Raw genomic sequence first — 17,929 nt, forward strand, 5'->3', positions numbered from 1 at the left:
CCCATGGAGAAGGGAAAGGCTACCCACTCCAGTATTCTGGCCTAGAGAATTCCATGGACTATACAGCCCATGGGTCACAAAGAGTCAGACACGACTTTCACTTTCATTAATTTTATATTCAAAATTCATCGTTCTTATCCATTATCTTCTCTGTTGAATAAATACTCAAAAATGTTAATCAATGTTGCACTGAATCTAGTTAACAATAAAAACTATTCTTTTAAAGGGGCTTCCTGGTGACTTACGCAAGAAGATTCTGGAATCTTGTGAATCTTCTTTGTCCAACTCCTCATAATCCATGGAACTGTCTTTGATAATTGTGAATAGATGCAATAGAAGTTTTAAAAATCACACGGGCTATAAAGGCTATCTTTATACTAAATTAAAACTTTATTGAATAAAGAACACTCTCCAGAACACATGATCGATGGACTAGGTCTACATTACATGCAATGAAGCTGAACACGACAGTAGTTTAACATGGAATGTCAAACAAATTAGCATTTCTCATTGTACAAAACTCTTCATGTAGCTGACATGCAACAAGAAAAGTACAATATTTTGTATTTTCACTAATCATCTGTGATGAATTTTTAAAAAGCACTTGAAGAAACTGGTAGATTTCTTTAGGATAGATTTCAAATAAATTAGTTACATGTGTACTACTGAAACCTCTTTCAACCTCTCTTGCATTCCAAATAAAATCTTAGTGCAAACATCAAAGTTGCTGGTTATCCAAAAGACTGTCAAACTCAAAACAGAATACAAGTTCTGAATTAATGTGTATTAAGTAGGACAAAACCAAGAATACCAGTTACTGCAAAATTCATTTAGGCACACTTAATAGTCCACTCTAAGCATTTTTTCTAAGTCTCTCACATTAATTACTAAAGCCTGTTTACAGTACTAAAATTCTATCATTCAAGCATCAATGATTATATTTCAGAAAAAGAAAATCATTCATTTCAGCAATAACATTACTGCTATATTCTAAAAAAAAAAAAAAAAAGAGAGAGAGAAAAGAGAAAAAAAAGAATCTAAATTAAAAAAAAAAAAAAAACAGTATCCTTAATAGGATACATGGAGAAAAAACATTTTAGGGAAAAAAAATGTGCTTGATTTGCACAGCAGGAATTATATAATGTAAACACCATATTGGCCCACACCACAAAATCCATGAGAAAGGTTCAAATTTGAACACCACATGTGCATTATTTTCAAATCTGTGTTTGTGAGTTTATACTGCATCTACTTGAACCAATACATGACAAATAAAACACACTCTTCCACACACATTCACAGACAAGTGACTGTTAAATATTGAGCATGGCTTGCTTCCCTGATTCTAACTCAAAAAATGTTTAAGTGATATCCCAACTGCTTTTAAAATGTTTACAGAAATCATTAAACAAATATGAATAGTAGTTGAGGAATGATGCAAAGTGATGGTAATACTATATGCAAGTGAATGTAAAAAAAGAATGTACAGAACCAGCTGAGATTTGCAAATGCATGGAAAGTCTTCTTTTGTGGGCCTTGTCTGAACTCTTAACTGATACCACAAATAAAAAATCTAGTAGCTCAAGTTCATTGACACCTGGAGGGTCAGGCCTACAAAGCTTACCTTCAAAGTGCAAATTTTAACAATGGAATGTTTTTAGCAGGGACATAAAGACAATCCTCTGTCTTTTTCTTGATAAAGATAAGTAAAATGTTCAGAAAGTATTTTCTCCTGGTCAACCTTATTTCAGTTTCTTGGTAGAACAAAAACATATTTAACCAAAAATATCACTGACTCACATACACAGAACTATTCTTAGGGGTGTGTGGGAAAGAAAAAGCTCTTACCTATGGATCACCTAATGTAACCTTTACTTAGAACTTAAGCTTTTTGAATCAACTACATTAAATACCAACATGTACCTCCCTCACCCCCTCCCTCTCCACCCGCCTATCCCTAACACCCCCAATGAACCAGGTATTCTAATGTCTTTGTGTTTCCTAAGCCTCATGACAAGGCTGTTGAGTACCACCTCCAATGGAACAAAATGAACACCTAAGGTGCATTTTTTATAGCACCTGTTTCTTCTCCACAACTGAGTGGGATCTCGACTGGACCTAGATCTCCAGGTCATCAGGCCGGGGTCGGCTGCTGGCGCGACTGCTGGCTCTGCTGGAAGGCCGCTGGTCCACAATGGCTAGAGGCTGTAGTTCGTGGCCAGCATCAAGTTTTTTAGAATTCTGGTGGTCATCTGGGAAATCAAAAGGCTGTGCGTGGGAGTTAGAGATGGTGCTGCCTGCCTGCCCCATTCGATTTTGTTCTGCGCTGTAGTTGGCCCAGTTTTGCTCACTTGCTTGTTTGTTGTAATTGCGGCAGGAAGAGTTGTTTCTGTCTCCGGTGACCAGCTTGTACCCGGGAGGAGACATGGGCGAGAGAGGAGCGGTTGGGGAGGAGCAGCCATTGAAATAAGCATATTTTGGAGATCCACAGTCTTTGGAGGGGCTCAGTGGGCCACTGGTAGCGTGGTAAGGATCGCTCTTTCCCTTCACACGATCCTTAACACCCTTGAAGAAGACATAGAAGAGTTCGATGATGTTCAAGGCAAGAGACACCAACGACACGACAAGCATGAAGATGATGAAGATGGTTTTCTCCGTGGGCCGAGAAAGGAAACAGTCCACCTGATGTGGGCAGGGATCTCTTTTGCAAGTGTAAACGGCACTCAAGCTGAATCCATAGATGTACCACTGGATCAGCAAGAAGGCCACCTCGAAGACAGACTTGAAGAGGATACTGATGATGTAGGTTCTCAGCAAGCCCCCTCGCATCTTCACCTTGCCGTGCTCTTCAATGCCATACTTGAACTTCTTAATTTCAATCTGCTTCAAGTGCATGTCCACATTGGCACCATCCGTTTGGGCAACTTTGAGTTCCTCCTCTTTCTTGTTCAGTTTCTCTTCCTTTCGCATCACGTAAAACACATGAGCCAGGTACAAGAGTGTGGGGACAGACACAAATATGATCTGCAGGACCCAGAAGCGCACATGAGAGATTGGGAAGGATTTGTCATAGCAGACATTTTCACAACCAGGTTGTTGAGTGTTACAACGAAAAGCAGACTGCTCATCACCCCAGGCTGACTCAACGGCTGTCCCCAGTAGCAGGATTCGGAAAATGAAAAGGACTGACAGCCACACCTTCCCTCCAGCGGTGGAGTAGGCTTGAACCTTGTCAAGGAGTTTGCCTAAGGCACTCCAGTCACCCATGTTGCCTGGGTACTGCCTGAAAAGAAACCAAAAGGCAACTAAATAATCACAGATCCAAATTATTAGTTTAATATGCAGTTTCTTTCAGCCAACAATCAATATATTATAGAATATTCCTATCATTCTAGCATCCTTCCAAAAACAAAAAAAAAAATACCCCACAAGTGCAAATGTTTCCATTTTCCCCTGAAAAGAGGTCTCTTTCTTGATATATGCTAAGTTTTAGAAACAGCAGAGCCTATGTGCTGAGTAAAGTGAGATCTTAACCTTGTGAAGAGGTATTACTTGCTCAGCCACTGTCTCACCTTGTCGCTTGAGAAGTTGTCAGTGCTAAATGTCTCTGCTTATTTTATAGTCTGAAAAAATGAGGCTCATTCTTGCCTGATAGGCCTGTATCTGCATGCTTACCTAAGCAAAATGCTGATGTGTGGTATTCAAAACCTATGGGTACCTAAGAATTGAGGTAAAAACTCCCATACCCATGCACACGCACAGTCTGTTTCCAAACCTCAGTCCTATTACATATAGCACATTATTCCTAATTGTAAACTGAAATGTTTCTCCTTGGTATTTCAAGTGTCTTTGTGCATACTCTATATTGTGGTCATTTATACTTCTGTTTTTTCCTTAAGCACTGACTTATGTGGTTTGGACATCTGTCTTCCACCCAGAGGCAAATATGCTGCACTCAAAGCTACCCTCATGACACACTGTGTCCCTAGATGCAGGAACCTGCTTTCAAAAACAAATACTAAATGCACATCACATTTCAAGTAATAGTTCAATTGGCCTCAATACTAATTATAGCTTGCAAAATAAAAAGGAATTTGTTATCTGTAGTAAAAATGGTTGTTTTTCATCTTTGGATTGCTGTATACTTTCAAATTCCTTTACTGGATTTTGGACCCTCAGCCTACACACTCTTCTTAACTTCCTATCACTACCTTGATATCTTAAGCCTAGGACGTCCCCATTACTGGGGATGAGAAATAGCCTCAAGTGTATAGAGATGACAGGAATCCCCAAAGTTATTAGTTCAATTTATACTTTTAATTGCCAGTAGTCCATTCAACTGATGAAAACTGAGGTCCTTAAAAGTGTTAGTGACTCAGTCATATCTGACTCTTTGTGACCCCATGGACTGTAGCCAGCCAGGCTTCTCTGTCCATGGAATTCTCCAGGTAAGAATACTGGAGTGAATAGCCATTCTCTTCTCCATGGGATCTTCTCAACTCAGGGATTGGACCAAGGTCTCTTATACTGCAGGCAGGTTCTTTACTGTCTGGGCCACCAGGGAAGTTTTGGAAATATTCACCTATCAGTAAGGCCAGAAAAAGACTTTCAATCCCAAGACCAAGGCTTTCCAATGCACAACACTGGTCTTAAAATTGAAGTTAAGCTGAGTCAAAGTTAGAAATGTTCTCATGCTTTGATATATAAAATCTTAGCAGAGGCTGAAATCTGGGAAGAAATGAATAATATTGCATGAGGCAGTCATAGAGAATACAGTCTAATTTTCAGCAGAGTTATTGGAGGGTTCAGAACAGGATGAAACAGTAAAAAACTATTTAATAATTAAGAACAAGCAAAGCAAAGACTTCCCAGGAACTCACTGGATTTTAAAGAGTATAACTAAAAGTATGATTAAATAGGTTTCCTAGAAATAAGTTTGCGGTCTTAATATAAAGAAGTTTTTCAGCTGGAATTAAACGATGAGCCTGTTCTCCTTATGTGAAGTAAATGAAATTCAGGGGAAGTTTCTTCCCCACTAAGCAATATTACACTTCTGTCTACTACTTGTACCTCCTGGCTATAGAGGCCAGAAAAAATGAATTGGAAACCTGGCCTAGGGCTTCCTGGATGGAACAAAGAGGAGATGGCTGATCCATAAAGTGAAACTGTTATCAGCTATCTAAATTAGCAGTCAGTGTGTATTTTTTGATGACAATCCAGAGACTGGTGCCAGAGACTTACTGGGGAAGTGAGGGGGTGTAATGAGTGGAGATGAGTGGGCAGGTTATAGGAAATAACACCCTTCTGTCAGTGGTCATAAAGAAAAGGAGCTTCCCCACTAGGAAGGGCCATTTTAGATGGTGAAGTGACAGTGAAACTGATGTATGGAATGAGCAGTCAAGCAAGAAAAAAGGCGAGTAGGATTGACAAAAGGCCAGGGAAAGGCTTGAAGTGAGAGACAGTAATTTAGCTTTGACAGACAGTTTGATGTGAGAGAACGTAAAAGAAAAAACCTGCAATTTAGCAGAAGACACTGCACTGGGAATGAAGAAATACAGTCCGTGAGGGTCAAACAAATAGAGCAGAATTTCTGGAGCTCTATCAATAGACAGTTTCAATGTGATGATGTGTAAACTGGCCCTGATTCTGTTTGTAGAGAATTTCACTATTTCGCCAGTGTCATCTGCTTTTGCTCAATACTCCAGTTGTGGGGGGTGGGGGGGAGGGAAGATGAACACCAAAAACAATCAAGTATAAAATGATAAACTGCACAATCTCATCACATTCACACGATTGAGCTCAAGGGGAAAAAAAGAGTGTTTCAGGCACAGTGAGAAGTCATTTTAGTCAATGTTTCATTATTATTTCAAACAAAAGATACTGATGCTTGTGACAAATAATTACTAAGTTTCTTTACACTCTATGGAAAATAAAACCTGACTACCACATAGTTCTGAGATTCCCCAAAAATAACCTCTACTGCCACCAGTGTGTGAACTGGTTACTGGGCAGCTCTCCAAGTAGTAGCAAAGTTGTCTTTTCTTTAAGGAGCCGTACAGTTGTCATTTGCATTAATTAATTGAATTATACTCGTTCATCCATTGATATGAATTATCCAGTTGGACAACTTGTATCCTGTAACATGTAGATACCTGTTATTAACACTATCACAGAGACTGTCAGATAGTGGTTAATGTGATAGCTTATAACGCTTGTGGTTTTCAAAGAGAGGTAACAAAATCTTTTGGTAGTCATTCACTTTGCTGTGAATTAGAAATTGTACTAATTGTTTGTTCCCTCATCCCCATTATTGGTTTAATTTTTCCAAGTCATAGTTGAAAAATTAATGCCTTTTTATAAGGAGCAGTCATGATTATGTTTACGAATCCCCTAGCATTGATTTACAGACTATATACCTCACTCACATTCAACAGTATGAGATAAGTATACTCTTTATTTGATACTTTAGAAAATCATGGCAGTTGAGCATATATCCTGTATACTCATTTCTTCACTGCTATGTTCCCAAGGTGGAAGTTTACATATAGATTAAGGTCTAGGTTAAAGAGCTGTACAAAGTTCTTGTTAGAAGCAAATGCTTGACAGCAGTTGGACCATGTCCTCTATATACCATGTTAGATTACATTCTTCATGGCTCTTCATGGCCCTCTAGACTAGAAGCCAAAACCTCAGTCACCCTAAGGGTGACCTGCCCAAGCACCTTCTGGACTCTCTGCAGTGTGGGGAGGGTTCAGTGTGAGAAGCAGAACTCTCTGGGCACCTGGGAACAGAGCTTACTACTGTACAGCCCTTGACCTTCTACCTCTATTGGCTGCTCCCCATGAACACAAAGACCCAAATACTTCATTGAAAATGGAAAATAAACCTTGAATTTTAAGTTACTTTTGACTGTCCCCTTTTTCAGAGATATAGTAACATATCACTGTGCCAAAGCTATAATCAAGACACTATGTCATTAATGTCCCAATAATGATTAGGAGAATTAGAATATATTTTACTTTCAATTTTAAAGATTTTTCCTAAGAAGAGCTACTATAATCAGTTGAGTGCGTGAAATAAAATAAAGGTAAACAGGATTGCTTCCTGATAAAATCATTAAATGGATTTGGGTGGCGGGGGCAGGGGAGGGGTCAGGGAGGAGGAAGTGCCATGTATGTTTCTAATATCCTAAGCCAAAAATTATAAGCCTCTTGGGACTTCCCTGGTGCTCCCACTGCAGCAGGGGTCAGGGGTTCCATCCCTGGTTGGGCAACTAGGATCTGGCATGCAGTGTGGGGCCCCTCCCCCAAATTGTAAACTTCAAAACTGAAGAGAAAATTCTAATGTTTTTCTTTAATTTTTGTAAGACCCCCTCTTCTCTGTGGTGAATGACTTTGAGTGGGCTCAGTTGTGACCATTCCTTTATAGTTACAACAGCTAGATGTGCTTTGGGTAGTATTCACACCCACATTCAATTAACATGACCCATGTTCAATCTGTCAGCAAATGCTATAGGCTTTGTCTTCCTCCCAAAACAGACTAGGAGTCTCACCACCACCTGAGCTTTTAGCCTGATCTCAGCCATCACCAGGTTATACGTCCCCTCTCTTCAGGTTACACATCGACAGCCTGTTACCCTGCTTGCCAATCTACTCCCCTCAAACAATCTGAAAAAAACTAACAAGCTGATATGCCTTGATCAATTCTGTCCCATCCCCATGGCTCGCTCTGGTCTCACCTCTTCAGCCAGTACAGGCCTGTCACTGGCTACTCCCTCTGTTCTTTTTTTGTTTTTTAATGGTCCTTAGCTCTACTTGACATATTATATATATTTACCTGTTTATTGTTTCTCTGCCTCCATGACAAGGACTTATATCTGCTTTTCTCAACTAGAATGTGAAGTCTATATGGGAGTTTCTTGTGTCCACTGCTGTATCTCCAGTGCTTAAAAGAGTTGAGAGATACCGAATATCTATTGAGTGAATTAAAAGGGGCCTGTAACAAAAAAGGCACCAGGTTTCACCAGTTTTGTTTATTTGTTTATTACCTCCTTGGGACTCTCTTAATTATAGTTACCTATCCCAAACTTCTGAAGTTTCAAATTAATTAAAAAGGGACTTACACAGTTAAAAAAAGTATTGTCAGCATCTCATATGATAAAAACTATTCAATTTTCAAGTGATAATTGCTATAGCAGAGAACTGTCTGTTGTAGCAATATATTTTAAATGATTCCTGAGCAAGTAGTACGATTAAATTAAGAAAACAGGCTCTTTAAAAAATAATTTTAAGGTCTTCAATTTATTAGACAAGGTCATCGTGATTTGGAATTCTTGCAAAATATATCTGGTATCATAGATATTTATGCAGTTTCAGCATTATGCTGTTTTACAGGTTAAGATTTCAAAGAAACAACAAAAAAACTTGTGTTTTTGTCCAATTCTGCAGGATCTGAATTCTGACTGGACTACACAATTCAACTGTTGCTGAGAGAGATCCCACGGTATCTTGCAGTGCAAGAAATAACCTGTTAAAACTTGTATTTATTTCAAGAATGATAAATCTTGGGGTAAGATTGGGCCTCTTGGGAGAAGAGTAACAGCTGGTATCAATCCCAGTTAATGTAACATCTCTACATAGGTTGGGGTGTGTTAGGCAGTTCAGTGACTTCTTGAATCAGGTACTATGAAAAATATATATTCATCAGATAATAAACAACCTCTGCTTCCTTATATGTGGGTAGTCAGCCTAACCGTGGTGTGCTAGTTGCTCAGTCATGTCCAACTCTTTGCAACCCCATAGACTGTAGTCCTCCAGGCTCCTCTTGTCCATGGAAGTCTCCGGGAAAGAATACTGGAGCTGTTAGCCACTCCCTTTGCCAGGGGAATCTTTCCAACCCAGGGATCAGACGCGGCTCTCCTGCATTGCAGGCAGATTTTTTACTGTCTGAGCCACCAGGGAAGCCCTGGTGTATCAAACCTATTTCGTGTAAACATCTGTTCTATTTAAAATTCTGCCCATGGCTCCATGATTAGCCTTAGAGTCTTTTGTAAAGAATGAAATACCGCTACATTTCTTCTGACGTGTACCTGATGTGTGGCATTGAATTTTTGTGAGTGGAGTGGGGAACACACGTGCCTTTTTACCTTGGCTCTCACCTTTTTTCATCACACCTCTACAGAACAATGACATGAGCTGGGAGTTGAGGAGTGAGGAACTCCATCCAAAGAGATGACACCTACAAAATAGATAATCCTCTCCCTAGTCCAACAGCTATCACTCAACTCCCCCCTAGCAGAAGTTTCTCATGATCTCTCATGGTGATACAAGAAAGAGCCTACGTCAGAAGCTGCAGGCCAAAAGCTGTGTTCTTAGATTGCCATCGGATGGAGGTAAAGCCCTCACAAGTGTATAAATCTTCTTTCCTTAATGAACACTGAATGAGTAACTCACGAACATGAAGCTCTTAGTTAAAGCTCAATAAAGTTTCATTCCTCTTTAAATGATTTTTAGATATAGAAGGAAATGGCAGCCCACTCCAGTGTTCTTGCCTGGAGAATCCCAGGGATGGTGGAGCCTGGTGGGCTGCTGTCTATGGGGTCTCACAGTCAGACACGACTGAAGCGACTTAGCAGGAGCATGGCCCTTTTATTTTCTAACTTTGGTATTCTTTCCTTTAGCAAAATAACTAAGAAGTGATTAACATTTTCCTAATGGTAACCAAAGGCTCCTGAAATGAATACAATAGCAACCTCAAAGAGATTGAAACAAATTTACCCTTTATCAATTATTGGAGAGAAAAGACCATGAAAAAGGTCTGCCTGTCTTTGTGTTTCTATTTAGAGACATCTTCTCTAAATCATGAAAAAAGTCATACAGTAGAGAATGCATCTGCCTTACAGAAATTGCTAAAAAAAAAAAAAAAAAAAAGAAAAACACTGTATTTTTTCTATTACTGTGAATTTTAAACATTCCATAAAACACTTTCTTTTTTTGACGGTGCCACATGGCATGAGGGATCTTAGTTCCCCCACCAGGGGTTGAACTTGCACCCCCTGCAGTGGAAGAGACGCATTTTCACCACTGGACCACCAGGGACGTCCCAAAACACGTTTGTTAAAGAAAGTGTTTAGACAGCTAGGAAAACTTGGATGCGAAGGTTACTGAAAATGAAGAAACTCTTACGGAAAAAATTATATATATAAAACTTCTATATAAATGGCTCAGCATGGTCTGTGTTTTACCTTTGGCAAAAGACAGTATGTACATACATAGGCAAATGGTGAACCTAGACAGGCAATGTGGAGACAAAGTAGAGAATTTAGGTGCTTATCTGAAGGGGGTGAGAGGTGGGAGAACTCCCACTGAGAACTCCAGGGATTTTTTTGAAACCTGACTTATCTATATTGAATACTGACATTAATGGTAAACACTAGATAATAACTTGTCTCTCCAGAACTGAACTAACGTGTGTAAATCTCAACAACTGAGAATCCTGAAGGGAAGTCAGAACCGGAAAGGTGGAGTAGGAGGTATTAATCACTGATGTCTTTCCGATCATTCCCTTCCCTCGGGTATCAGATATATAGAGGCGCTGAGGCCATACCCAGCCGCATCTCTGGACATCACCAGAGAAATGAAGGAATGCACTTTATTGTGAGGGTCTCATTCTCCTCTAGGTAGGAACTGAACACATCTAAGTAACACAACAACTCTCACTATCTAAAAACACACCCTTTCAGAGGCTTGCTTTGACACTGTGTTTCCAGGAAGGGGGAGCAATGTCAGAATTACACTGTAAAGGGCCAGGAATGGAGTGGATAGGGCAGCAGTGATAAACCATAAAAGGTAGTAGAAAAATATGGAACATAGTAGGATCAAAGCCACTGCAGTAGGATCAATGCATTACCACTGCATTTTGCAGGCAAAGGACAGGTGAAAACTGTACTGACTTCGGAAACTAAAAAGCACCACATACACACGTTGCCAGGACAGAGGAAATTTCAGGCAACCTGGCCTACATAGAGGAATTAACTACTCTTTTCCATGAAGTGTTTTTTTCCCTGGATTTTTTTCATTCTTTGAGACGAGTTAATTTAATGAGATCTCTGCATTACTAGAGGTTTTTATTCTCAGCAATTCCTGGACAAGTTAGGCCTTTAAATTTTTTTTTTCATAATCTATTCTTCAAAGTGCCCAAGGCATTTTAGACTAATTTCATATGTGTCCAGTTTTCAGAGGGGGAAATTAAGCATCTTTTCATTACCAACTTGGTTTGGGAAGCAAAAGAAATTAAACCCACTTCCAAGTAAAGCCACGTCTGTTTTTCCAACAGTTTATAGCTCTCCTCTTCCCTACCCCACTTTGTACTCCTAGAGAGAAAAATAGGCACGCCCTAGGGTGAGGATGAGGTTGGTTAAGGAGAACTTTTGATAAGCTTTATCAGAGATGCTCTGTAAATATTTGGATGACTAGCCAAAAGGATAGGGTGGGCGAGCCGCTGCTAGGAACCGGGGAAGATTTGAGTTCCCGAATTCTGGAACTGATTTGCCTCCGGACACGTCATTAGCACTTTACTCATCTCATGATGGGGCTTCCTCCGCTCTCCCCACTCCACCCCCATTCTTGAGAAGTTTCGAGAACTTACAGAAGAGTTAGAAGTGCCATTTAGGTACGGTAGGTAATTCCCAAGGCACTCAGGTTTCCTTACGGCTTATACAGTAGGATTCAGCAAGTTCAAAAGAAAAAAAAAAAAGACAACACTGCGGGGGGTGGGGTGGGTGTTGGAAGGGAAATTAGATTGATACAGTTAATTCAATTAATCATTCGCTCTTCTTTTTACTATTTGGCACACAGTCCATCGCCCCCGCCCCGCCCCGCGTCCCCAGCCCTCTGCCGCTCTCCCCCTCCCTCTTCCTTCCTAGTGGCGGAACTCGGACCTGCGCCGGGTTAGACTAGAGAGGATCGGAAGGACTCCTCTGAGCAAACCTTTGCAAATCGCCAGGGAGCGCAGGAGCCCCGGGCGAGCCGGGCGGATGCTAAAATGGCAGGAGGCACCCCGCGCCCGCCGGGCCCCAGGCCCCCATCCTCCCTCCGCAAAGCTTTTATTTTTCTTTGCTTTTCAGCCTTCTCTGGTGCAAATACTTCAAACTGCAGGGTCACACCAAAAATTTAAACTAAACAGTCTATGGAGTTAGATCAGACGTTTAAAACCCCTACCGGACACGAAAACACAAGGTTGTATTTCTAGCTAACAGAATGTGTGTTACCCATAAAAGCACGAGAAATTGAACCCTTTTAAATAACAAGTCCGCGTTATCTTTGCTTGCTGGCAGCACCCAGCGACTCAAAAAAGTTGCCCCAGAGGTCTGAAGTTTGTTACAGGATCGGACAAGCGGAAGGTGGGGTGGCGTGGGCTGGGGGGAGCTCCCTCTAAGGGGCTGTTTTAAGAAATTTCGATTCCTATTCTTTCTAGGAGCCCCTGCCTTAGGAGACCTTTTGGAAAAGCACCCAGGCATACACTCTTTCCTAGACTTCTGTTCGCCCTCTGTTCATGCTTTATAAGTAACCATCACCCATTCAAGGGATTTCACCTCCTGAATTGCCAGCGTGGTCGAGTCAATGGTGCCTCTCTTGGGAGTCTCAAGATTTTTCCATAGTGCTGCTAACATAAAGTAACCCTTTACTGTGGCTTTAAGAACCTCAATATCACAACTCTGATTTTTATACCTTTTGTTTACTGGGTAAAATTCTAGGAAGGAACCACGTGGAAGTCAAGTAACCGCAAGATCTTAACAAAGCACTTTGTTAAGAAGTTTGCTTTGCAAGGCTATAGAACATCAATCAAGATTTCCATATGAAAAAGCACAAAGCGTAGAATTCTATAGCAAGCACACTAAGCAAATTTGCACTTTGATTTTTGTATTGTTGTCAGTCAAGCCCCCAACCTAGGCCCCTAACCTCGCCCTCCCCCCGCCAAAAGTTACAAAGCACCTAAACTGTTACTGATCACCCCCAAAAGCAAAATTATAGTCTAAAATGGAAAACGAAATATCCGGTAAATTAGTTCTCTATCCTCATCAGAAAGATCTGAATCTTATTTACCTGTTGCATTATTAAAAGAAAAACTTTTCAGCAGTCAAAGAGTAAATACCGTAAGTTTAATTTTAACTTTAAAACTACACTTTCAAGTTCATCATTCCCTTTATTGTGCCATATGAAAGCTACATTTAACACATTTAAAAACTTTAGAAAAGTTTCACTGCTAGAAAAAGACGCGGTTAGGTAAAGTTCTTTTAAAAACTTACTCTTTCTCTTAAAAGAAGTGAAGTAGGCAAGCCAAGTGATTGAACTCCTCAGAGGATGAAGTAAGATGAAAAAGCAAGCCCAGGCACTCAGACCTGTCTATTTAAAGTTTAAAAGTCTGCTGCTGTTTGGTACTTTCCTCACTCCTTCCCCCTAATGAAAGAAAAGTGCTGATACCTCGTAAAAGCTTTTTTCTTACTTCGAGCACAGAGCTTTTAAAAGTTTCAAGCCACTGACTCAACAGGGAGGGGAGGGGCTAGAAGAAAGGGGAGGAGAAGAGGAAAGGCGGGCAGGGGGGTGGAGAGCGGGCCGGAGAACGTGGAAGGGTGGGGGAAAGAAGTAGCCAGGTCCAGACAAAGTTGTGCTGTAAATGTGCTGACGAGACGAAGTAGCAGTGGAGACGTGAGTGCCAGTGCTTAAGTCACTGCTAACAAATACAATTATGGGTTTCAGTTAGTGCTTTTCTCACCAAAAGTTCGGAGATTAAAAAAAAAAGTAGTGTGTTTTAGAATAATACAACCTTTTCTAAAAGTCTACTTACTGTAATATATGTGTGCTGTAGTAAGTTAAAGTGGTGGAAGAGAATATCGCCAGGGCAGACTTTGTTTCCTTCTGGACAAAGGTGTGTGAAGTTGAAGGTGGGTGGGTGTGAGGGAGTTCTTTCACGAGCGAATTCCTTTCTTCTTAGTTTAAGTAGGGACAGTGAACAAAGGAAATGGAGATGGGAGAGAGATTTCAAAAAAGGAACATTTCATGCTGAAATACCCATCCCAAATCCGCCCCCCAACCTCTTGACAGCTTTGAATTTTATTCTTTACTGCAGCTTATTGTTTTATAAAACGATAGATACAACTACTTTATATGTAGTACATTTTGACTATGAAGATCTAGATATCTGACCTCTACCAGATCTCCAGGGAACTGAAAATTTATACTATCTCAGCCCCATTCGTGCCAACTCACAAAAATGAAATCTCTTTTGTAGTGAAATGGCAGGTTATTTTTTGTGAAATACACACATGTTAAGCTGACATTGAGTGGGTCCCGAAACTATCAACTTTTCTTGAGACCATCTGCCTTTTTAAAGCCCACTGGGTAGTTTTCTGCCTGATGCCAGCAGAGCTCCACATACAGTCCTTATGTGCTTTCCCACCACTTTCAGGGTCCCCTCTCTTCAGCCCTCTGGCTTAGGATTTATAATAGCCTGAGTCATGTGGCCTCAGTCTTAGAGTGGGCAGACTCTTTGAGGACACTCCAGATGCCATGCTAGAGGGCTGTAGGACACTTCCCATAAACTGGCTTCAGTGATGTTCCTGAGGCTGGGCAGGGAATTCTCTGGAAATTATTGGCCATTGTTCTCTGGAAACAAGGCAAACTGATCCAGCTTTAATACTCTTTACTCTTTTGTCACTAGTATGAATATCAGAATAAAAGATGATCGCAAGTGTTTTCTGATAGATACCCTCCCCTAAATTTCATTTCATTAAAATAAAACACCTTGATAGGTGTTACTAAAACACCTTCTGAAATGTTGTAGCATTAAGACACGGTTTTGCTCTCTTATTTGCTGACTATGCTATTTCTAAGGGTACATTTTTCTTTATGTTAAATAAAGGGAGCAAAGAAGTAGAAATAATAATCTGATTTTCAAGTCTTCAAGATCAGTAGTCCATGACTATTGCTCAGTCTTATATTTGTATTGTCCTTTCTTTCAAATGAGTCTGTTTTGTTCCTAACTAAAAATTACTTTCCTTGATTCAGAACACATTCATGAAAATATGATTTACTCTTTTTATTTTAAGAAAATATGCTTTCCCTCCCTCTTAAAAAAGAGAAGAAATCTGTGCTTCTTTTAATTTATGTAACTATTTGGCTTATTTTTGTAAAAGGATTTATCAAGTACACTTATTACTGAAATCATCCACTTTATGTTTTAAAATTTCTTAAAATGCTAATTCAGAATTAGTTACATTAAAGAAAAATTGCAATTGGCTATTTTACATCAGCGGTTTTTTTTTTTTAATGAAAAACTGTGTTTATTTCTGATTCTGTTTTGTTAGATGTATAAAGGGATATTGTTATCTAACTGTTTTGGTTCCTTTTCTTTTCAGTCTGTTGCTTATGTGACCAACTGCAAAGAGAAAGAAAGAAAGAACCTTTTTATACCAAATTAAGTTACTCATGAGAATCACTTGAACCATTTTCTAAGCCCAAGAGATTAGTTATAGCATTAGCCAGTAATTAAATAAGTTCTCTTAACATATGGACTATATTATATCTTTATTTCTAGAGTGATTTCCACAAAAATCATTCATAAAAGAGATGAAGACATCCTATGTGATCCTCTTTTCTTTTGAAATAATACCACCAAGATTTGATCCTATGAGTAATAGTGCTCAGAAAGAGCTAGGCCACTGAACCTTGACCACACTTATCTTTCATGGACACCTGGAAGCTTCTCCAAATGTCTAGTAGCAATTCCTATTATATTTCATACTGTAGCAGTGCTGGTGAGTTATATTTTGACCAATAATATCTTTTCTATAAAGTATCCCAATTATCTGACCTTAGAAGTTTATCTCCATTGGCATCGTTTGCAAAAAATTGTGGTTAGATTCTTTTAAACATGTTTTTCTCAGATTCTCAAAAATACCGTTTTATTAATATAAACGCTGACTTTACAGAACTATATATTCTCTGATTTTCAGGCCTTGTCAATGCATAAGAAATGGGTGTGGCCCGATTTGCTAGGCTTTACTGCCCTATGAAGGATAAGAGGCAGGCATTGAGAATTCTGTCACCTGCAGAGTTCTTTAGGTGCCACGATGAGCCAGGCTTTGGACTCTGTTTTATCCATGTTTCACAGTGATGAGCACGCTATTTTTTAGAATCATGAGAAGTATTTCTTAATGTGAAAACCAACTGCATTTAAAAAATTTTTACCTTTGTTTCGAAATAGCAATTTTTGAAATTTTAAGAGATGAACAGATTAATTTTTAAGGCTTTTAAGTGCTTATCTCACACCAACTCTCCCACTTCAATGAGTAGCATGAACATTAAAAAACAATTGATTGCCATAGATTGAAGACTAGTAAGGAGAATATTGTAATGATACAGGAGTGAGTTATAAGAACCCAAGGAACCTGAATTAGGAGACTAGGAGTAAAAAAGGACCAGAAGGTACTCTTCCTTTCTAGCCCTAGAACTTGATGACAGATTGAATGGGGAAGACAAGGGAGAGGAATGTGAAAGCTGATTTTGGAGTTTTGATTGGGAAAATATTACTGACACAAAAAAGTAAGTTGGTAGGAAGAACTGATTTGCAGAAAGGGATTTAATGATTTCAGTTTGGAAAATTTAGTTTGAAGAACTGAAACCTCTTGGTGAAGATACCTGACTGGCAGTTTAAAACATGGGTTGTGAAGTTCAGGTTAAAATTGTTGTAAGATTTGGGATTATATTCATAGAATTGATATTTGAAACCACAGGTACAGGTAATATAACTAAGAGATAGGGTATAGGCAGTGGACCAAAAAGAGCATGCACACAGACTCAGTGGATTTCCTCATTTAGTATAGGCGAAGAAAAAGAATGAAAGAAGAGGCAAGGTGGAATCAGGTAAAGGAGAGTGGGCTTATATGTAAGGAAAATATCTCCCTGGTACTTGGGGGAGCCTTAATTTTGCAAAGGCAGTGGGTTTAGTTGCTAAGTCATGTCCAACCCTTGCGACCTCATGGACGCCCGCCAGGCTCCTCTGTCCATGGAATTCTCCAGGCAAGAGTACTGGAGTGGGTTGCCATTTCTTTCTCCAGGGGATCAAACCCTGGTCTCCTGCATTGCAGGCAGATCCTTTACTGACTGAGCTACCAGGGACTGCTTGAAAAGGGCAATTACTCCTTTAAATTGAGAGTGAATGCAGACCATAAAGGAAAAAAAAAAAGTTTTAAAGTGGAGAGTGTGTGCTTTAGGAAGCTAGAGTTTGAAGGTAACTTCTCAAATAAGGTAGATGAGGTTATCAGCTGACTCAGAATATAACAGATTGATCAGAGTTGAAGTTTGCAGTACCTCTGCAGGAATACAAAGTCAGCTTTAGAATAAAAGGATTATCTAAAACTGGGCCAGGGGTGCGGGGGGATCTCTGGGATGATTTTGTATTGGATTAAGATAGCATTGTTTTATGGATTTCCTTTCATTAACATCAGTAATTCTATCCAGGCACCAAATTTCCGTTTTATCTAATATTTATTGGACTGAAAGGAAAATGTTAATTTGCAACCCCAAAGTATGCATATTCAGAAATACCCTACCTAAACTGATAAAACTAGCTGTGTTCTTAAAGTGACAGTTGGTCAATCATATTTCCCTTGGAATAGTGTAGATTTTCCAGAATTTTACTGACTTGTGCTAGCATCCTTTTTCAATAGATAAATATTTCTGGGGTCTGACAATGTACTTCAGAACTCCAGAGTATTCACTTAACTGAAACTTGGTTTCCATTTACTTACCTATCATCCATGTGAGTGATTTAAAGATAAAAGAATGACTCAACTTGGGTAAAATCTGAACTTAATCTGTAGCCTACACCTGTTTCCAAGTCAATCTTACTGTGAGGCTGCCCACAGAAA

The 17,929-nt window shown here is 39.6% G+C and overlaps 1 protein-coding gene across 1 annotated transcript; it reads right to left on the reverse strand.

Annotated features, from left to right (window-relative positions):
- Positions 1–367: 367 nt before the first annotated feature.
- Positions 368–13,678, reverse strand: GJA1 (gap junction protein alpha 1). The gene is made up of 2 exons (XM_040239023.1): positions 13,307–13,678; positions 368–3,283 (listed from the first exon to the last, which is right to left on the reverse strand). Exon 2 carries the CDS (start codon positions 3,265–3,267, stop codon positions 2,119–2,121), a length of 1,149 nt encoding a protein of 382 aa, XP_040094957.1. The 5' UTR covers positions 3,268–3,283; positions 13,307–13,678; the 3' UTR covers positions 368–2,118.
- Positions 13,679–17,929: the final 4,251 nt, after the last annotated feature.

The sequence above is a fragment of the Oryx dammah genome, unplaced genomic scaffold (genome assembly GCF_014754425.2).
Source record: "Oryx dammah isolate SB20612 unplaced genomic scaffold, SCBI_Odam_1.1 HiC_scaffold_4, whole genome shotgun sequence".
NCBI lineage: Eukaryota > Metazoa > Chordata > Mammalia > Artiodactyla > Bovidae > Oryx > Oryx dammah.